We start from the raw sequence: 23,103 nt of genomic DNA, 5'->3' as shown, positions 1-23,103 counted from the left end.
GTATTTTAGTAATTTGCCTCCTAGAATCAGGGTATACAGAGCTTGAGAACTGTTAAGTTAAACAACTTCTTCTTGGTTATCTCTGCTTTATTTCTCCCTAGAAGCCTTTAAGCCATTCACAGCAGTCTCTGACAGAATGTGCTGGAATACAATAACATGTCAATTAACTACAGTCAACCAGCTGCTAATACTATTTCTCCAAAATGTCTTCATTATTAATGGAAAGCACTGTGGTGTGGCAATATGCTCAAAGACTAACTGAAAAAGAAATTATGACCCAGTTCTATGAATAATTATATTGCATTTCCTAACATTTTCCTATCACATTAATTAGTACAGTTGTGGTTTTAAGTTCACAGAACTAATTTGACCTCTTTTAGCAAAAGTCCACAGAGGCCACGCAGCCAGCAAAACGTTGTACTTGTCATATATTTTCATTTGATAAAATATACACCGTCTATGACTTCACATTCATAGATGTTTTCATTTAACCACAGAGTATTTCTTCCAAACCACTTTCTAGAGCATTTAAAAGAAAATACTCTGGAAGAAAGTTAACAGCTCTAAATGGCTGTGAATGGAACTACTCACATGGGTGCTAATTAATCTAGCTGAAAACTGGGACAGGACAGCTCTGGAGACTGTTATAAAATATAGAGCCTTTATTGCTTGTACATCAGGAGGTCAAACTCAGCGCAGGTGACACGTGTCTGAGCTGGGGCTGCTTGGTGGCCCTGAGTGTGTCAATCCAGCTCCAAAGCCTCACGTGCCACCATCACAAAAACCACCCCAGGCACTGGCACAAATTGACACCTGTGCTGGCAGTGGAGCCACGGGCTGAAGGGGGGTTCTGATTGCTCTGCTCTTTTGCTCCCAGACGTTGTCATCTCGGATAATGTTGACATCTCAACACATCCACAGCCCAGCACCCTTCAACCCCTTCCTCCTCACATCCTGCTGGGCAGTGTCATTACCTTGGACAGCAAGGAAATTACTAAAATACCTTAGATATAGACTTTCAGAGATACACTCCAACTGCATTTAAATCTCATTACTTATCTAAACAAATTTAAGTTTGAACAGCAATGCAGTGCATAATAAACAACAATACATCATTAAAACACAGAACCACTGCGTTACAGTTCAGAGATACTAAATGGTTTGATAACATTTCATGTTCAATTTTGTTTTAAATAACAGCTGCCTGTGCTTCTTGCTGTCCCTGCAGGAGGAAAAATCAAAGCTAATGCAGAAAAAAAATACTACTCCCCTCCTCCTTTCTAAAAGGAATTCTTCAACTATTCAGTCAATTCAAATCTAAAAATAACTGGAAAAAAAAATACTTGGAAAGAAAAAAAGAATGCCTTCCTAATTGCATATTAATTGCTATACCCAATTGTAACTTTCTTTCTGCACTAGCAAGTAACATCATTTGTGCCATTATAAGGCTCAGGAGAATCCTGCCAACAGAGAATGTGTATGTCAAATAATTGATTCAACCTGCCACTTCCCCACAGGGTCAATAAGGAGCAGCTGGACTTGAAATCCCTACCTCAAAACAACAGCTGCAGCACATGAGATAGACCCAGAGCAGAGGTATAGCCTTTGTTTTCCACCTCCTGATCCAAAGTGCTCAGTTAAATGCCCAAGCAATAGAGCAGAATATAAAGAGAAGTTCACTACTCACTCAGGGGGCAGAACAGGGATAGCTGAGAGGAAAAAACTGCAGAGGGAAAGAAGTACAAAGCAGGGGAGAGCAAGGTGTTCTGGAACCTGCCAGATCCCAGCAGTTTATTTTTACTGCTCTGGATATGTAGCACATCCAAAACTCAAGTTTTTCCACCAGGACACTTCAGAAAACCCACTAGATAATGGTGCACTTACAAGGTCTATTGCAGCTCTCCCTTTCAACTGAGACATCCAGGAATTAAAAATGTGGATCAAAGAGCTTCTCAGCACTTCACTCCTAAAGTTCTGGCAATACTCTGGGTAAGAGACAGTGTCAACCTACCTTGTTCCTGCTTACTCCCAGTCCTGGCCAAAGGGAAAAAACCGTACATGGCTATCCACAGCTCAACATCTGACCCTCTTTGGCCAGACAACAGCAGGATCCCTTTTTCCCACATACACAACATAGAAGGTGACCATAAATCACCGGTCAAGACCATTTTGGTGAAAACCCCAGTTCACTGGGCAACCTGACATTGAAGCAGTAATTATACTTGGTATTATATGCCTGTAAAGAATTCTTTATTTTCTTAATAGTCTCTGAAAAATTTTACAGTTACTTACTTCCCTCTCAGCTTCTCCTATTTGGAGGCATCGTACAAGCCAGATTTATTTTTGTAGTGCCATGGCTATAAATTGCCTGTGATGGGATTGTCCCTCAAAGACATCTCTGTCTCAAAGTGAGCCTTGCAGAATCTGAAACACCATGCTCTCATCACCACAAGAGCTAGTAAATATACCACTGGTTTTCCTGCAAATACCTGTGCTTCCAGCATGGGAGCTAATTCAGGCTTTTTCTCTACTTCCTGTAACAAATACTAACACTGCCATCCTGGTTGGACTCAATGATCCCTGTGGATCCCTTCCAACTCAAGAGGTTCTATGATTAGGGATATGATGCTCGTCCTTCCTTGTTAGCAACGGTGATGCAAAAATCCTTTCATTGCAAAAATTTCATCTCTGCTAAAATTTAGGAGTGCTTTGAGGACTAGTGTTAGTCCATAGAAGCTTACCCTCTGGATTTACACTCAGAGCTTTGAATTACAAGCATCTTTGATGGTCTGTGATACTGCAGTTTCTTATATACACAATTCCACCTTGCTAATAAGGGGCTTCAGTACCAACAGCATGCCAGGCACTTCCCAAATTCCCATGAAGACTCAGACCCCATGCTGAGGAGCATATACACATAAGCAACCTGTAGTTTTAATGAGATTTTATTCTCATATGATATGCCCCATAAAAGTCACACTGGAAAAAGAAATGCCCAGGGTATTCTACAAATCCAAGTATGCATATTAATGAGATATTGCACTTACACTATATAAAGCTGTGTCAATGTTCATAGAATCCCACAAAAATCAAGGGCAGTGGTGCCTCACCTGTCTGAAGGGAAATATATTTGCTTTGTAAATATTAATGAACTTAATATGGTGTCTGTAGGGAGAGATTTTAACAGGGAACACAGTCAGCAGGACCAAAGCACATCATTTCTGTTGCCCCTTCCAAAACATTTCCCACCAGGAGGTTATCATAACACAGATCGTACATTATGAGCACGCAGCCCCAAAGGGAGATGTTTGTTTAGATGTCCACAGGGAAGAGGTTATCATCCAACAGGAATCAGGATTGAATTCAGGGGAGTCAAAGTGCTGTGTGATAAGTTTGTTTCACATTAGGGCAAGGTTTCAGCATTCACTTGAGAACAGCACACAGCAGTGCAGGTTCAAAGGCTGCTTGCACACAGGAGAAGACATTTGACACATGCTTTTGCAAAACAAAGTGAAAGCAAAAAGAATTAACAAAAATAATCAAGTAGACTGTATTTTATCTATAAAACAGTAGCTATACATCACCATTCCAACTAAAGGATAAGACTATCAATATGCAAATAGAAGACTAAGGATTTTTAACCTTTTGGCTCACGAAACCCAAAGGGACTTTAAATCAAAGGTGAAGTTTCCAGCAGAAGAAGCTGAAAATCACATATCAACCTTTTCCCCCAACCAGAGAATATGTAGCTGGATTGAGGCTTAATTATTTAGCCCTTCTAAGTGTATGGAAAAGCTGGATGGAAGATGCCAGAAAAGAATGCAGAACCTGAAAAATCCCTTCTGCGCACAACATCAAATCCAGGATGTTTGGAGATGGGCTCATGAAAGGCCTTAGTTTCTTGCAAGGGGGAGAAATTAGAAAGACATCTATCCCCCTGGATTTACTGTGCATTGATCATGGGGATGAACATGCAGCAGTTGGTTCTTAGGATTGCATTTCAGCCTGCAGTACTAGAGGCTAGGCAGGGCAGGGTCCTACCATGCAGTGTCTTAAGTCTAACAGTAAAGACAAGGCAAATACACTGGTTCAGAGGAGTTCAGTATTCCTGATTCAGAAAAGCATCTCAAATCCAACCTCAAAATGTACTCCTGAATCAGGATGAAGATAGAAAAGCAGAGAGACATGGGCAACACTGACTTGGTTATTTACAGGGCACATCTGTAAGTCAAAGCTGTGTTCTGTGCCACGGTGACTTCCATTTCAACTGTAAAATCATACTGCTTTTAAAGCTACTTAATTCTGCTTTTACCCTCAGCCAGTATTTATCATGTAACCACTGACTGTTTTCCAGTTATCTTAGTAGCCCCTAAGCATATTCATCCTTTATTTTCTTTACATAAGAAAAAATAAAATAAGGCTTCAATAAATTAATTCTATTTAAATTTAGTATCTCTAAAGAGCCTATGCTGGTAAAAGTTAACCTTCACTCTGTTATCTCATGAGGTTAGAAGAAAAGCGAAAACCCGAGTAAGTCTTCGCGTGGTATTTGTTCAAAACTCTTCCCAGGAAGCATTGTTTATTCCTGTGGAATAATTTTATAGCTCAACTAATTTATTTTCCATTTTTTCATCAATCCCAAATAAATGAACGAATCACATAATCCATCCTGAACCCTAAGTGGGAAGGCAATATGCACCCTTAAACTGTGCTCACATTTGAATTTAAGCAAGTTGTTCTGTATTAATTATCAGATATTTTATCTTGGAAGCCGGCCAGTCAATTCCCACGTTTCTACAGGTCCTCATTGTCAATGCTCCCCACATCCAAATTGCTGTTCTCGTCTGATCTGTCATTTCGTATATAATAGACAGATCCATTTTTCACCTTCCCAGGAATACAGCAGGATACAGAACCTATGAAGTATGTGGCCAATATCATCTAACCTATTAAATGTCAGAATCATATATCTCAAACTATATGTCAAGATCCCGAACTCTAGCAGCAATAAACTCATTTTGTTCCTCACAGGGAATGCACTCTGGCTATAAGAATCCATGTGGGTTTCCTTCTGTATAGATTTGACTGTGACCTACTGTTGATGGTAATGTGGTTGGAAACGATGGTAGGAGTTGGCCAGCTAAAATCTCAGATGGGAAAATAGAATAAAACTTAATATTCCAGCAGTTGGTCCTTTGTAGGGTGATCCAGTGCTTGCTTCAGTATGAGACTCACCTCACGTATTTTTTATATTTTAGTACTATTTCACCCTCACATGCCACGCTGGACATTCTGCTTTGGGGAAAATTGCAGGTGACAGAACCGAATTCAAATCCAACCAAAGCGGCAGCTTTCCAGAGGCAAAGCAGCTATGTGAGTTTATTGGAAACAGAACACCCAGAGAAGCCATGGCACGCTCTGCAGGATGCCAGGGAAGTGCCAGTAAAACCAAGCACATGCTCTTGGCTCGTGTGGAAGGGCTGCTGCCCATGCCAGCAGAGTGGCTTCTCTCTCAGTGGGGACTGTGGCTGGGCCAGCAGCTGGTATCCGCCCATCCCACCTGGTATACTGCCAGCCAAACCCCTCCTTGGGCAGGCAGGTTCTGCTGTGAGCCTCTCAAAACACTGTCTCCACGATAGGAGCTGCCTTGCAAACCTCCACAGAGCAGAAGGCAAACCTTCTCCAGCCTCTCCTTCCTCTTAGCCCATCTCAGCGCAACTCCTGCTAAGATCCAGCTGTAATCCACTGCTATAGCTCAAAGTATAGCAAAACATAAATCACAACAGACTTACTAATGTGAAAAGCTCAGAAGCAAAACAAAGATTCTAACAGCAATTTCTTCATTCATCATCATGGCTGGGCTTCGCGAACGAAGATTTGGGAAGGCACTATCCACATTTGCTACAGGCACGCTGGTGGCTTATGAGGCCAATACATGACAGACATACCCGATTGCAAAAGGCACAGCAGAAAGACTCCTTAGATGGTGTATTCTGCAAGACACGGTTCTTTCTGCGTTGCCTTTTTTCCTCGAGAGTGATCCTGTGTGTGTTCTCGAAGGAGACAGCTGCGTTATAGATGGTGTGTCTCCAGGCCTCCCGATTTGAGGCCAGAGTAGACCAGTTATGGTGATCAATATGGCCAAGGCTGAGATGTTGTTTCAGGGAGTCCTTGTATCTTTTCTTCGGGGCTCCTCTCATGCGGCAGCCAGTGGCAAGTTCACCATAGAGCAGGATCTTAGGGAGGCGGTGGTCCTTCATCCTGGAGACGTGCCCTGCCCATCGCAGCTGCGTTCTCAGTAACATGGTCTCAGTACTTGTGACAGCTGTTTGCTCTAGTACAGATGTATTGGTCACATAATCAGACCAGCGGATGTTAAGGATTGTACGGAGGCAGCGTTGATGGAAGCGTTCTAGGAGACGCAGGTGGTGGCGGTAGATGACCCATGATGGCTATGTAAACACTGATCTTGGTGCTTTTCTTCAAGTGTTTATTACGCTATACTCTTTTGTGGAGTTTTCCAAAAGCACTATATGCCTTGGCTAACCTGTTGTCTATCTCTCCGTCGATCTTACCATCTGAGGAGATGAGGCTACCAAGGTAATTAAACTGTTGGACTGATTTGAGCTCTGATTGGCCAATGGTGATGTGGGGATGATGGAAGGTTTCCTGAGGTGCAGGTTGATGGAGGACCTCTGTCTTCTTTAAGCTGACTTCCAGCCCAAAGAGCTCAGCAGCATCTGCAAAGCAGGATGTTAAACGCTGCAGGGTTGCTTCTGTGTGGGCAACAAGGGCGGCGTCATCAGCATAGAGCAGCTCCCGGACAAGATGGTTTAAGGTCTTGAATTTCTTCATTACTCATGAAGTATTTTATCCGTGAATCTCACCCAAGTTACGTGGATTGCTAGTCCTAATTTATTTGTCTATTTATTCCTACATACACACAGGGCGAGGAACACGAGACGATTTTAAGTCTCCAGAAGGGTAGCAACAATAACTGAATCTTACCAAAACGAAGGCTGGACACCTTCTGCATTGGGCTGATTTGACAAGCCAGTTGAAATTATCAGATTTCTGGATGAAAGCCAGTACTGAAATAAAGGGGTGTTATTCTGATCTTTTTTTTGTCGTGCAAGAAGTAATAGGAAAGAGAAACCCCATAGTTTCTATTTATTTTAAAGGTGGGGTGTTTTTTTTCCACACAGCTCACTACAGTAGTAAGGCCCCTCCAAACATACAAAATTCAGGGAGGAAAAAAAAATCAAAGAAAACAAGATGAAATCTCAACCTGAAATAGAGACAATTCTGTTAATTTAGCTACCGCCTGTAGAATTTTCAAGCTATCCAGGCTCCTGTTATCATAACTGCTATTAAATTGTAAGGATAAAAGGAATAAACACTTTGACAAATCTCAATATAGGTAGTTAACTGCTTGTAAACACGAAAGAACCCATGGAGAGCCCTGCCTTGTATTAGTGACACTCATTAGCTGTAACGGAGTTACAGGAGGTATTATTGATGCAGTACACTCAAGTTAGAGAAACCTTTACATGTTTTCACTGAGTACATCTACATTATGTCTAGGGGTGGATTCCTTGATCCTCCACAAATTTTAGAGGGAAGAGGTGGCAGAAAGCCATGTTTTCAACTCCTTCCTCCCCAGTTTTATTGGGTCACAAGGAGCACCTCACAAACCGTCACAGAAGTCATCTGGGACATTCCAGCATCACGAGCTCTAACATTCCTGTCCAAAAGGGATGCTTCTGCCTTTTTCTCAATAGCTGTAGCAAAAATACCAAATCTTTTCAAGTTAATAAAGTATCATGTGTAATGAAGATGGGCTTTGTCTGCTCGCTTTATCGCCTTCTACCTAAACAGCAGCTTGCCGAACATATAAGAAAGCATCTCTGCCTTGGCTGCTGGCTTATCATTTCAGAAATGACTTGTCTGTTGGGATGATAGTTAGATTTGGCTTTGGGGGGCAGCACTGAATCTTTCTGAGCCGGTGTGAGAGAGCAGGCTACACAGAGCAAGTAAATCATTTAATTTTGTATCAGTTGAAAAGCATTTTTTCCTCGACTTCAGCGAGATGACAGTGGCAATGATGGCTGATTTTTCATTTCAATCAGAGCAGCATATGATTACCACCTAATTAGAATGTAGAAATAGAAAGGAGATCATTTTTTAACCTACCCAAGAGAACGGTGCTGGGGGAGGGGAGGAGATTATGTTAATCGACTGATACTGGCATATCAGAGGACCAAAATAGCCGCCCTGAATTTTTATTGGCACCCTTACTGTCCTTGAGGATCTGTCAGTGGCTTCAATTTGAAACCTGTATTTTCACGGCTTTATCTCTGAGCAATAAATATACTTTAAAATAAATACATGTCATTGCAGGACCGCAACTTGTCGTGAAAGATATCACCTTGGGCATCAATACATATATTTTTGTCAAAATTTCACAGGGTTTGTTGGCAACTGTAAAACTGTAAGCACGAAAAGTAACCCAGCAAAACTAAAGTAATGCTATCTAGGGGAAGTTGTTGCATATATATATATATATATATATAAATATAAATTTCCTTTCATTAATTAAATATTTGCCAGCTAGCTACTCCACTTCTTTCTGGAATAAACATAGAAGTTAGTTGCTCTGCCCAGGGAATCTAACTGAGGTTACATTAAATGAAACTGCATCAGGCAACATTTTCCAAGACACACTGACTCCAATCTGCATCCTTCTGGAGAGATAAGACAAGACCTTGTCTCACGATGCCACTTTGTTTAATTGTCTCTGAAGAATGAAGAGCCAAAATTAGATTGCTAAGACCACCAAAGGGAGGGGGAAAGAGAAATTAAAAACAAATTAAAATAATAATGAAATGATCTTTCAGTCAAGCCTGCCCTTGTGCAACAGAGAGCAGTGGCAACTCCACTTTGCTCTGTCCTCTCAGGTAGTAGCTGTCCATCACGACATCTTCTCTCTCCAAACTAGGCACAGTACCTAGCACTTAAAAGAGAATTCCACTTATTCCAACCTAACCAGGATTGTTTTGCTGAAAATGCACACATCTTTTTTTGGCTGAGGGAGACATATAACTGCTAAAACATGGGGACCTAAAGTCATGTACTTTAGGCAAACTAAGAAAAAGTCTCTCTTCAGCAGTGGTCTAATGAAAAGAAATCAGGAATTTGTGATTATTTTCCCCTTTATGTGCTTTAATTTGCATCAGTTATTCAATGGCACATGTATTGCCATCGCACTCTCCTGGTTGTTGTTCTTACTGGGGTGGGTAATAAATGTTGTGAGATATGTGCAAGAGAAAGAACAATACTTTGAACTAAATGTGCTGTTAAATTAAAGTCTTTTTCTTGAGCAGTGAAAAAGTCCTGCGGCTTTTCATGTCGGTGCCATATAGGTAAGGCACACACTGAGCTCTTTTTATTTTTTCACCCTTTGGAGAAGCACAGCAAGTAAAAGCAGATATTTCTATCATTGCAAACATTCCAAGATACAGCCCACAAAAAAACAAAGATAGCTCTCGCCCCATCACCCTCAAAACACAGGAGGGTTCAAGTATTAAAGGTGTCACAATTTTTTTGTGACTGCCATTATGGGAAATCAGGTGGCAACACTCAAAATGGGCCAAATTTATCCCAGAAAGAAATGTTCTGCCTGTTCAAAGAGCTTAATGTGATTTTTAAATGAATGCCAGTGTATAATTTCTAGAAGATGGGCTCCAATTCTATTTTGTGCTCTGAAGAATCCATTAAACTTCCAGAGCACTTTGTGAAATGTAAAACACAGTTTGCTAAGAAGATAGCCTAGGTGGTCTGCAGTAAATTAACCACTACTGCTGACTGTGGCCATTCCAGGGAGTTTGCTCCAAGGGATTCTACACTTAGAGCATACACCATTTACCAGCTTCTAAACTAGATTTGCACTCTGGCTGAAGTCAGCAGACCTTGGTGTAAAGCATGGCCAGAGATTAGTTTGACTAAGGGCTGCATTCAAGTTGGAACAGTGCTGCTGTTACACACAACTGAGTTCAAACCATTGCTGGTTGTTTTCCCCAGTGGACTTTGTGTAGTTGAGTTTTAGGCTGCTGGACTATGATGGTGTACCTTCAGTAAATTACAATACAACTCTCTCTCTCTCTGTTGCTTTGTAACAATAACCTCAGAAAGGAGCTAAACTCCATTTGCATGGTCATGAGACATTCATCTGAGTGACATCAGAGTTAAGCATGTTAATAAGTTTTTATAGAAACACTGAGGGGTCAAGCACAACCATGGACTTGGATAAGAAAACCTTTCATTAAATGCAAATCACTTGCCTGGTACATTACTATGACACAGAGAGACATTCTCAGGACTCTCAACACAACTGCAAGACAGGAGTCATTAGGTGATATTTCAGGCCCCCAGGCTGACTAAGGAATGTAGCAACTGGTTTATTATATTTTGAATTAATATGGGTGTGGATAAAATCTTCATTATAGCATCAAAAGGAAAAAAGTACTACAAGAATGGCAGAGCGGAGAAAACAACAATATTGCCTTATCTTTCACAAATTTGTCACAGTTCCTGGGCTGCAGGAAGGCAGAGGAGACCTGGCTGCTGTAGGCACAACAAAAGGCTTAGAAAAATAGTCAGCTTTCTATCTTATTCACTTACCTGGTTTTGCCAGGTGCATTGCCATGGAGGCAAATTCCCTTGTGAGCCTGCTATCATTCTGGTCTCTGCCTTGCACTAAAACTTCTTCAATTCATTCAATCAATTCACATTCTACAATCAAAGAGTTTGAGACCTTAGTGAGTGGTTGGGTCCACGGGGAGAACTGGCTGCCAGACACCCTTGGGACTAAAGGAGCAGAACCCTCTCAAAGGCAGGGCGGATTGCACAAGAAGGAATGAGGGGAAGGAGCTGACTTTGATCATTTAAACTGCAGCAGAGCCAAGTGCAGGGAGCCTCTTTTGTTCAGAGAGGCTGTTAGCAGGACACACAGACTCATCCTGACAGCGCAGGCAGTGTCAGGGGAGCAGGTCTGGTCAGGGATAACAGGAGTGAAGTGTGGGCAGCACTCTGAAAAGCTGCCCTCGTGGCAAATCATTAGAGGTTGTGCTCCCAGACTGGAACATGTGAATTTAAATATCCCGTGGGTGTAGTGGGAATGCTCTGTCTCTATGATAGAAGTTTATAGAGAGGATTCTATCATACAGCTGTCTGCAGTAAGAGCAGACTATATTGTTGCAACACAGAAAGTCCTTTTCATTCCATTGCTGTATGATGAGCTACTTTGGGGAAAAGTTTGGCTAATGTATGATATTACTACTCAAAGCCCAAAATCTAATCCAAGGGAGTAAGTGTACACATCCCTGGAGGTGCTCAAGGCCAGGATGGATGGAGCCCTGAGCAATCTGGTCTAGTGGGTGGCATCTCATCATGCAGGGGAGTTGGAATGAGATGATCTTTAAGGTTCCTTCCAACCCAAACCATTCTGTGATTCTGTGACAGTGTAAAATGAATCAGAATGACATCTGGCACAGGGCTAAATCAGTTCTTCTAAGCCAGATGAACTATGCTCACCTTGCTGTACACATTAACCATAGCAACCTAGCAATGGTATGCTTCCCAAAGATCCTTTTACTGCATAAGTTACTGCTATCTTCAATAAAATTAGGTATCTTTATTTTGCTGCTGTCCTATTTATGACATGTAAAACTTGCTACTATGTCACAGTCTACAATTCAAGCCAATAGATTGCAGAAGAATCTTAGAAGAGGGAGAGCTTTGTATGAGAAAGTACAAAGCTATGGATAATCAAATTCTTAAAATTTATCTTGACTGAAACTAGCACTCCACTTCCTTCAAAAAATCAACAAAAGCTCTTGGGAATTAGCTCTGAACTGTCATATTCACCGATATGCAATAATTGTATCAAATGCATCACATGTGCATCAAACAGCATGAGACCAGCTTGGTTAGGCTGGGATTCAGGGTGTCAGGAAACATTGAAGACAACAACTGTGAGCTATACTAGTCCAAACTGAACAACAGCTGTGGTATACGCTCAGTAGGATAATTTTTTAATAATTGCTTTGTAGTCAGGGACAGCTTGGGCTCCTTTCACTGTCCAAACATTGTAACTACAGCTATTTATTCAAAATAATTTCTGGTTAAATTGGAGTTTGTAGGGAGCAAGGCAGGAGGTGTATATACAACACAGACTCAGCTATTGAGGAAGAAATGCTATTTCCAGAGAAAAAAAGAAAACTATTTTTAGCCTGTTTTTTAAAATTATGTTGGTAAAAATGCAACTAGGGAGATGTGTATAAGATGTTAAAGCCGCACAAAATTTAGAGGTTGTAGCTCACACTTTCAAGGTTAAACTTTATAAATTAACAGACAAGATCCCAAAAATATAAGTCTAGGGCTAAGACGATGACACTTAGTCACCTACAGCGTTTAACAAAGCCTGTCCATCCAAAACTCCTGCTTCAATGCTCGATCTCTAAGTCACAGGATAGCCACTGCGGCAGCCGATGAAAGCTACAGCAACCAAGTACTCAGTGCTATAAAGAACCAGTGTCCAAAGATGTATGCACCCCTTAGTGCACCTCCAGGTTTGAAACCTCAATGTACCATTCAAATGCAATATATTTCCTTTCACTTCAAAGCTGGCAAAACCCAAACCAAACAGCATAAGCCTACTCAATTCAACCTTCAACATACTGGATTCTTGGGGAAAAAGGCCTTCTGAATACATTGCTAGAGGAAAAATATTACTAATTATGTCCCTGTATGCAGTTGCTTCTCCACTGGATGCTTGTTCAATGTTTTCAGACAAAATACTGAACGACTCTAGCTGTCTGAAATCTGCTGGCTGTCATTGTTGAGGAAACAGGCAGATTGACAGTTTAAGACATGATTATTTTATTTGTTTTGTCACTTCTTTGCTGCATTTCTCCAAATCCAACACCAGGAACTATCAGCCTGCTAAGAACTCAAACCACACAAAGACAAAAACTAGCAAGGGGACGAGGTGGAGATTCATTCTGCTGAAAGCATTTTTTTGTCTTGTACAAATAATCACTATCCAATGCTGCCACTGGAAGACAACCAGTCCTGTTAAAAATTCATGTATTTAGTGAGTATTTAAGGGAAAATAAACACTTAACTGTAAGCAAACCAAAAATTAATGAAAACAGAAAATACCAACCGACAGCTCTTTACTGTAAAGTGACCCCTGGAACACCACTGACCTTCGGTGGCTGTTTCGACTAACAGCATTTCCTTTCCAAGAATCTCCTCATTATCACCCAAAAACTCTGACACTCAGAAACAGCTTAGGAAGAGAATAGTCTGTTGCTTTGCCAGGAAAGATTACAATGCACAGGAAATGCACAGTATGGTTTCAAACAAAGGTATTTCCCTTCAACTCTAGTGTAGCTTTTAGATACAACAATCTTCCCCCGGCTATATTGCCCTGACCTGACTTCACTGGTCTTAAGACTAAATAATAAAAGGCTTTGCGGCTCAAGCCTGTGTTTACTCTTTTCACAGTTTTGAAGTCAAAGACCATAATCTGAAACAGAAATTTGCAAAAAAAAGAAAAAAAGGTATTTTATTCTATACCTCATTGTGATTCTTGCTTAACCATTCCTTAATAGTGTTAAGGGCAATGACAGCAGCAGGCTCATTTGGAAAACCTAAAGAAAGAAGAAATGAGAGGTAAATAAAAGGTATACATTTTTTAATATATAAGAAAACAAGAATCTGGACTTTTTTCCTTCCGATTTTTTGAAAGGTTTTGGAACTACAGTTGGTCAACTCCCTTCACAGATTTTTGTAAAGGTTTTAGGTAACATCAATTACTTTTTTCTTCAGCTATATAAATGAAATAGGCCCAGTGATGTTTTATTTGATTTATTTTTTATTTTTTGTTTTTTTAATTCTTGTTAGGAAAGCTCCACTACTCAGAGAAGAAGAAACAATAGAGAGCTATATATGTGTCATACTAGGCAGGCAACCATATAACACATATATCACAGTAACAAATACTAGGCTTACATTCATGGCAGGCAAGAAAAATTTAGATGTTCCTTAAGGCATAAGGGCTTTCTTAAGGCTTTCTTCTTTAATCCATCTGTCAGCAAAACTATAGCACACTATGACACCCAATGCCACAGGCCTTACAAAGATAGAAATGCTTGAGTTGGAAATCTCTCAATTTATGATCTAAATTGTAACAAACAACTTTGGAAATTAAGGAATTCATGAAGCATAAGGGTATGAATTTAAGGCCTGATATTGCATGATGTACTAGCAATAGTAACTCCACCCAGCATTAAACAATATCAGAAATCTTTCCAGGGATACAGACTTTTTGCTTTGATGGTCTCTATCTATCAAACCCAAAGATGTTTCATTACTTAGGCAGCCTTAATTTATTTTCCCTTAAAAATCCTAACTTAAAGGGCAGCAAATCATTCATGTGAGGATTTAAAAATAAAAACTCATAAGCTCTATGAATTGGCTCTCAGTAGTTAGATTAATAGAACAGGCTTTGAAAGGTGGAGATGCAGGCACAGTGGACAAGTAAGCAACAGGGCTAGAAAGAAAAAGTCATGCAATTTGGTGTACAGCTGTGTAGATAAAGCCTTTCTTACATCACACATCACCCCCGCACCATAAACCTGAAGTGTAGACACTGTAAAATTACAATTGTCCAGCTTTTTGGCTCATATCCCTCTTTAAACCTTTTTCAGAACTTGTGTATTGTAGGATTTGAAAAAACAAAACAAAACAAAGTCCCTCCACTGAGTCACATCCCCAAAACAACACTCCCTGCAACTGGACCCCACAAGGATTTGGTCCAGCAGCATGTTACTGTTTGAAGTGACAGATGACAACTATCCAGCAAGAACGGCAAGTAAAATAGTCAATCTTTGTGTAATACCAACATTTAGCATGTGCTTCCTCTGCACACGCTTCTCAGTGAAGCACATTTTTACATTTTTTAAAGCATTTTTACAAAGCCCACAATGGAAAATTAGCTTGGACCGGCACAAATGTTACAGTGATATACTTCCATTGCTGCTGGGAAAATGTACTTCTGTGACATTTAATAATGCTGCTGATATCATCAAGGCATATGTCTCATGACACAAACTAATGGCCATTAACGAAACCCAAAGCAGGGACTTCCAACAGCCCCATTTTCATCCATATAAAATAAGAGACCTCTAAGCAGATCTGTCTGCTCAAATTAGTAATATCCTACCTAACAAACTGGGACTTTCTCACACACAAATTCCACACCCTGAGCGGTGGCAGCTCAGCCTGGACATACAATGAGCACATGCAGAGGGACAATGCGTATTTCAGACAACTGATATACCATTGTTTATGCACTGAATGGTTTATTTCAGAACAATTCTCCTTCCAGCAGATTAACTTTTCAGCTGGTTTGTCACTCCCTTGCAGACAGGGTATTTGCCCAAAACTGTGATAAAGCACTGGTGATTGTATAGAACCTCTGCATAAATTGCAACTATCAGAAAATGGCTGCCATACTAACCAGGTCTTAATAGAAGCTTATCTAGAAAACTGATGTTCAAGTTACTCCTAAGCCACCACAATGTAAAGGAAACAGTTCAGCAACCAAAATAAAGAGCCTTGAATTCTGTGTATGGTTTCAGAAAACACGTTGAATTCATAAGAGCCTTTTATGATCAGTTACCCCTCAAAAATAACAATCTAATTAGCATTTACACTCATTTCTGCTAATCTTAAGGAAAGGATTATCTTACTGACTCTGTGCAGAAGCAGGATGGAATTTAGCCTCCTGTTCCATACCCTGCCCAGCACAAAAGACTCTGTGTCTCTGATTCTTGACCCAGAAAAGACATTTTGGTTTATAGGACCGGGTTACAGGAGGATAAAGTGAGATTGGGGATCTTTTTAAAACATGTTTTTGCATTGCTTTTATCTCTAAGCTACATTGCTGCCACAAACATTTCTGGTCTGCTCCATCCACGCCCCCATCCCCCCTTTCCCCCTTTCAGCAAGAAAGCAATTCTCAGGGAGCACGTGGGAATCAAATTACTTGAGAGAAATGAGCTCGAGGAGCCTCACAGTTAACCGACTGCTGGAGCAGCAGCTCAGGCAATTCTGGCTAAAGGCTCAATTTCACAAAAGATAAAACAGGTAAAGTAATGAGTGACACTGGCCCATGTTACTGCAGTGAGTGCTCCTCCAGCATACTGAAAAGGACACTGGCACAAAAAGGCACATATTAGCCATGAGCGGTGCCTCCACAGGACATCTCTGGGTTTATCTGGCTGGAGAAAAAGGGATGGTTGTATGTCCTGCTTCTGTGTCATGGACAGGTGCACGGTGAAGTTCTACCCACCCACAGACACAGGTCTCCAACTTGGACTGGGCTTCTACATTCTCCACCGGCACAGGAAAAATCTTGGCAACAAACCACGCCATACCACAAAACCAGCACAGACTGTGTCTGGCTCCTGAAGAGCTGCTCCAGCAAGTGAGAATTGTACTGCCACCCTCTGCATTTTGCAGTGCCTACTGATCATATCTCACCATCCATTACCAAGATCCCAACCCCTCAAGCACAGCAAATCCTGGAAGTGAGCAGCCACTGCCTCTGGTACCCTCCAGTTCAGGAGACCTCCTTTAAAGTACAGCTTTACTCCTCACAGCAGATGCCACAGTGGGTGCAAGCCTGGTAAGTCAGGAGGAACGAGGGTGTGTGGAAAGCCCTGCATGGTTTGAAAGACATGGTAATGCCTTTAGAAAATGACCACCAGCTTTAACACTGACTCAGGTACCAGCATCAGCCAAGCCACGGTTCAATGTGGAAACTTCCTTTTCTCCTCTTTGCATGTTGCTTATAGACATATCAACTGCATCAGTCACTCCCTAAGCTGAATGACTGTGCCACCATACTCCAAAACCCCCATCCTACTACCATCACATAGACTCCATCTGAACTCTACTGCTTTTGGTATGTCCTTGCACAGATATTACTCACAGTGATAGCCTAGGAAAGCTCTAAGAGGCCTTCAAACTTACAAGGTTCTGGAACTCTTTCCAGGACTTTACCACCTTATTCCTGGAAATTTTAACCCTGACCTGAGAAATGGCTGGCAAAACAAGCTCTGTGCTGTGCAAATTCTTGCAATCGTCATGGCCACAATTTTCCAGAGAAGGCACGATAAGACCTGGTAGAATTATTTTGATATATTTGATACAATATAAATGAGCAGTTTTAGAGGAGGAGAGTGTGGAGGAGAACTAAGACAGTAACTAGAGATACACATTGACATTCCCATTACATTTTGTATTTATTCCCTGGAAGCCAACTGGTAAGAACATAAGTTCCCCTGTTTCCTCAATGTACAGAAAAAGTGCAATGAATTCCCTGTTGTTAGACACTCTAGTGCAAATGCTCAGCCTTTTGTGCTCGGGGGATTCAGAGGAGAAACATTCACTCTGAGTTTCTCTTACTCTGTGCCTAATTTGTCTGTGCAGTATCTGAAAAATGAACACAAGTAGTTCACAGAATCAGAGAATACGCTGAATTGGAAGGGACTCACAAGGATCATAAAAGTCCAGCTCCTGGCCCCACACAATGTTCTTCAATGAATAACAGTGCAACAAGGATTTTGTGACACAAAACCAATAGAAATATATTTCAGGAACTCCAAATTCTATGGAGATGCTGGTAGCTTTATCTGCCTCTTTTACTGTGCTCAATCCAGTGCTGCATCTTACTAAAAATGCTTAACTTACAATGAGGTAATGCCACCTCTCCATGAAAAGCCCATTAACAAAACATAGGTACTAAATAATCAACCTTTAATATGATCTAGCAGACGATGATGGTAACAGATTATAACAGGAAGGTTATAACAGTTACAAGCAAATGTCAATCCAGAAACTCACTTCAGTAGCTGCACGGGTGAGTGTTGTAATTTGTCAGTTTAACTGAGATGCCTAATATTTTCTGTAAATCAACTCATCTTGATAAAAAAAGGTCTGTATCATTTTTTGTTAGCACAGACTAAGTGCTAGGCAGGTTTTTATTCATTTAAAAAACATGCTCCTTTCTCTGTGGATTCTAAAAGGCTCATCACAGGCTTAATATTCTCATTTGCCAGTTTTAATGGTTTAATTTTGAAGAAAACCATGAAAAGAACCAAATGCACATCAACACAAATACTCATTATGTGTTTTCATATTTTCTCAGAAAAAATATCTACCCTGGCATGTTTGTGCATATATCAAGATGTAACAGTTTGCAGACTGTTCCTGTGTGCTAAAATCAACCCCGAGCCCCACTGCTTAATCAACAGGACTGTTAAAGTGGAATAACTTCCATGTATTAAGTTTATAAATTTGCCAATATGTTTATTGATCTATAAATGACGCTCTTCAAATAGTAGCTTGTCACATTTTCAAAATGTGGAACTGTACTGAAGGCCATCTCTGCAGTCAGTATGACAGGGTATCTCCACCATGCATCAAGCACTTGCTACGTGGAATCATCAGCACCAGATGGTATGGAATATAAAGATGTTCCAAGGAAAAGAAGAAGAGGGAAAGAAGACAGAAAGAAGAAGGGGGAAAGAAAAGAAAAAAGGCACTAAGCATTTATTCCATACTTGTTCTGAAACCCAGTATTACTACCGGTGCTGCAAATGCTTTCTGAATCACAGCAGACATGTAAATAACTGTGCTTCATTATGGCCATGTGGGTTAAGGCCAGCTATTGACAACACACTGATCACAGTCCTTCAGCCTTATGACAATGAAAGGAAACAAATGAGATGCACAGCCCAGCATGCCTGAGGTAGGGTTAACTCAATACATCCACTTGTCCTTCAGCTGTGAAATGAGCAGTATGATCTTGCAACTGATCCCATATAATCATCTTGTCAAAAGTGTATTTTAGTAGTCAAAATGAATTCACTCATGCTAGGTTGATTCCCATTACCATCATAAATCCAGCCTGTTTGGAAGAAGAGATGGTTGTATTCTACCAATGAGCTTGTTGTGTTGCTATTCTTGAGCTTTTTTCTTTTTTTTTTTTTCATCTCCCTCTCTCTCTGGGTTTTTTTTTAATAACCATAGTCATATTGTGATTGGACAAACAACCTAAGGTGCTACCTTGATAATTTTTGTGGATAACTCATAACCGGGAAAGAAAGTTGATCCCTCATTTGGATCAGCTACATTGAAGTCTAAACAGAAGAGCAATGAATCTTCTGCTAAATAACCTATCTTGCCTTATTGAACTCATTCAGCCAGAGAAAACTTTATTTGATGCCCACTCAAAAAGTAACTCTAGGAAAGACAGTGAAAGTAAGTACTGTGAAAAACCTTTCTGCTACCTTGAGAAACAAAGCTGCACCTATGCACTGTATCCTTCATGGACTGTGCTGGAGTAATTAATTAGCATCAAGGGATAACGAGAAATTTTCAAAATGCATAAACAAAACATTCTCCTGAAGAAAATATCATATGTTTCTCAATTCCTCCTATGCAAGGGACATGCCTTCACATTCGCCTGGAGTGAAAAAATTCAGCGACAACAGAAAACTACATGCAGTTCTAATGCAAGAAAAAGAATGTCTCTGCTATGACACAGTGACACAAAGCAGGTAGAGAACTGAAATAACAGAGAGCTCTTCTTTATTCACCAAAGTGCATTGGGTAATTCGGCGATCCCTGGTTAAGTCAGTGTTAGCACCAGGGCACATAATGAACCTCACACAGGCCAGTGAAACCAAGGTAAGTAGCAGGTTGAGATACACTGGTTCTCTTGACAACAGAGTTTGCTCAGCCTTGACCTGTCAGAAAAGGTGCCTGGCGTGTGCTCACAGCTGTGCTGGCTGACAGGGGTCTCTTGTCTGATCAGCACAGCAACTCACCTTCAGCAGCTACAACTCAGGTGCTTCTCTGTAGCTGCACATCTGGCCTCGGCTCACAGCTGCACTCAACAGGGGTCAGTTACCCAAAGGTGGCTGAGATACAAGACAAACCATGTCACTGCTGTTTCTCTGAAACACATGACTTCACACCACTTTTCACTTCACACTCTGCTACATCGATATCACTGGAAAAATACCTGCCATATAATTGTGTTAAAAATGTCAGCTGAATACAGACAAACATTGTAATTATTTAAGTCATGTGAGCAGAGGTTTGCACCAACAGGTCTTAAGATTCCACTGAAGAAAAACTAGATGTCAAGTATACTGAGTTATTTGATATGTATTAGCATTGAAGTTTTAGTGCAAATGCATTAACACTTGGACTGCTGAGGAGGAACAGAGCTTCCCTAAGAGTACCTTGCTGAAGGATTTATCATCCTGCCATTCTGCAAGAGACCTGCATGAGTGCAAGAATATCACTTTTCTGCAGCACTCAGTACATTTTTTTATTAGAAGTCAAGGTTTTGGGTTCATTTTTACAGCATTTATGAAAGAGTAGGCTTGCAGGGGAACCACATCATGGGTAAATGGATTCTCTAGTAGTCTTGTAAAAAAAAAAACATAGCAAGCAATACTCAGAGACTCTGGGAAGCAAACTGCATCATAGTGTGCTGTTTACTGCTTTGTGTGATGGAGCTTTTCTGTCTGTCAGGGAATTTCTAATGCCCATGTGGAACGTTAAGGCTTCAAGCTGAGCTTAGTAGGGGAAACAGCAGAAAGACACCAGCACAACACTGAAAGGGAAAAGATCTCACTGTCCTGGGAATTAGCATTCTCCACTGGTAAGAGAAAGTACACACAATGCAAATGCAAATGGAAGACATACTAATGCAGGTAGTTTGGCAATTATAAAATCTACCTATTAGAGCGTATGTGCAATATCTGTGTAAATTACACAGCTGTTTAGACACATGTATGCAGCTGTCCTGAGCTCATCATTCTCCTTAAAACACACTCTACACCATATCCAGAAGAGCTATTCCAGAAACAAGTGTTCTACAGAGAAATGTTAATTGAAAGAGGTTTCAAAGTGTACATGAGTTCCCTAATGCAGAGTATTTCATCTTCTACTTAGCCATATCTAGCAAGCAAGTTGGGTTTTTAGGGTGGCAACATAACAGAGCCAAAGTAATTTGAAACAAAGTGTAAAGCACTAGTCAACTGTGAAATCTCCCATCATACACTGAATTGCACAGCAATGGGATATTGGCTTCAGTATAGTTACAATTCCAACAAGGTTAAACATTTATTCTACCCAGTGATTTAAATAAAAATGCCTTGTTGTTCTCAAGTGAAACAAAGTGTAGGGAATAAATCCCACCTTCCCGAAGTTCCTTGCTAATGCCACAAGAGATAAAAAAACAACCCCCACACACCCACACACTCTGAATTCCACTTGAAACTGGTACTTTCTCCTAAAAAATGTGGCCCAGTGCAGTGATGCTTAACCCTCACTGACACTATCCCAGGCCCTCCTTGACACACGCTTCCTCTAAGCACTGAGTGAAGATCTGCTGCTCAGCAGTGGGAATAAAGTAATGATCCTGGGCCTTGCAAAGCCTGGTTCCCTATGAAAATGTGTTTTCCAATTGATTACAGACTCTACTTGAAGGCTCGCCTGAAGCTGATATATTCTTGACGTGCCTCTCCTTGCTGAGTGATGTTTCTAATACATCTGCCACTGCAGACTGGGCAGGAGAACAAGGGGAGGTATTGCTATGAGAGGCTCTTTCTTCTTGCTGACAGGATCTTTGTGCAGGCAACAAGAGAAGGGAAAATACACTGAAGTGCAGGAGGTTGAGGTGGAGGAAGACGAGGAGAGGGAGGGAGCACAGAATGTCTCGCTGCAAGGTGGGGTTGAGGATTTTGGGGAGGGGGCTGAATCTGACAGAGGCAATATCAGGGTAGAATAGGCAGCACATGATGACAGGAGTTAAAAGAACTTGGGGATACACGAGTGTAATGGACAGGAGCCACCACAGCAAAATGAAGGGAGATGGCAGCGTAAAAAGCCTGAGAAATTTCAGAGGAATCAAACACACATAGGCAATAGAAAAAAACCACGAAGTCACATAGAGAACACAGACAGCATTGCCAGCCCAGCTCTAGCCTTTAAATCACTTCCACCATGTTCAATTGCTCTGACAGATGCAACCCAAAGACCTAGCTGGATTATCTAAAACCAACAGAGTACTTGGGGAAGGCCATCCATGTACAAGAACAAACAAAACAATCAGACATCATTTCTACTGAAGCACTGTTCTTATCTCCTCTCTGAGGGAAATCAAGGATTTCCTAGGAGCACATAAAGAAAATCAGCTGAAACAACATATATTTACTCCTTGTGAAAGGAAAAGAAAGGAAAAAAATAGGTAAAAAAGATGTTCTTTTATCTTTTTTCCCAAGAGACATATGTAGGAGAAAGTTAGAGGGCAGGTTGGGTGAAAAAGCAAGATACTGTGTCTGGCATATTTAATCTACTTAGTCTTTTTAACAAATACATTATTGATTCTTGGTTTGTGTTTATTATTCACACTGTGGGGTTTTTTTCCATTCTTGCCTCAGCCAGCGATAAACCACACTAAAGGGTCACACAGACCAGGAGCTATTGTATTTAGAAACTCTACAAGAGCTCAAAACTGAAATATTTCTAGCCAATCTGGAGTTCAAAAATGCCAGTACATTTGGGAGGAACAGAGAGGGGGTTGCATTTTATATTTGATGCTTAATGGCTTGTTCTTCACTGTACAGAAAGGCACTTTATGCTATTCGAACACCCGCTACTTGTATGCTGCTAAAACAAGCACTTGTGCAGGATGTTGGATTTGACACATCTTGCACTATCTCAACAATTTTATGTATTAACTTTTTAGGAGGAAGCATTTTTCCCTCCTTGCCTAGATGCTGCTTCATTTCTGTAGTAGTCGTTCGCCTAGCGAAAGGTGAGCTCCACACATCCTTCTTTTTGTGCAGGAAGGGTCACTGTGTGTCTTATTTGATTTTATGCCACTGTATGTATCAGCAATCAGTCAGTCTACTCAACTTCATTTCAGGATCTGTTGCAGCACCTTTGTCA

General features: G+C 40.8%; 1 protein-coding gene and 1 long non-coding RNA gene across 4 annotated transcripts in view; one reads left to right on the top strand and one right to left on the bottom strand.

Moving 5' to 3' along the window:
* The window catches only part of MACROD2 (mono-ADP ribosylhydrolase 2), an 848,490-nt gene that overhangs the window by 249,705 nt on the left and 575,682 nt on the right, over window positions 1-23,103 (bottom strand). For all 3 annotated transcript variants that reach the window (XM_032684589.1, XM_032684588.1, XM_032684590.1), the window contains exon 8: window positions 13,642-13,715. In XM_032684589.1, the coding sequence (XP_032540480.1) occupies window positions 13,642-13,715 (74 nt within the window). The remainder of the gene's footprint in view (window positions 1-13,641; window positions 13,716-23,103) is intronic.
* On the top strand, window positions 19,733-22,355 carry LOC116785284. Its single transcript, XR_004356460.1, has 3 exons — window positions 19,733-19,824; window positions 20,680-20,809; window positions 22,176-22,355. It is a non-coding gene; the product is annotated as an uncharacterized LOC116785284 (long non-coding RNA).

Source organism: Chiroxiphia lanceolata, chromosome 3, assembly GCF_009829145.1.
Source record: "Chiroxiphia lanceolata isolate bChiLan1 chromosome 3, bChiLan1.pri, whole genome shotgun sequence".
In the NCBI taxonomy this organism is placed as follows: Eukaryota; Metazoa; Chordata; class Aves; order Passeriformes; family Pipridae; genus Chiroxiphia; species Chiroxiphia lanceolata.
The sequence above is the reverse complement of the archived record's forward strand: the minus strand, read 5'-3'. Positions and strand labels throughout refer to the sequence as shown.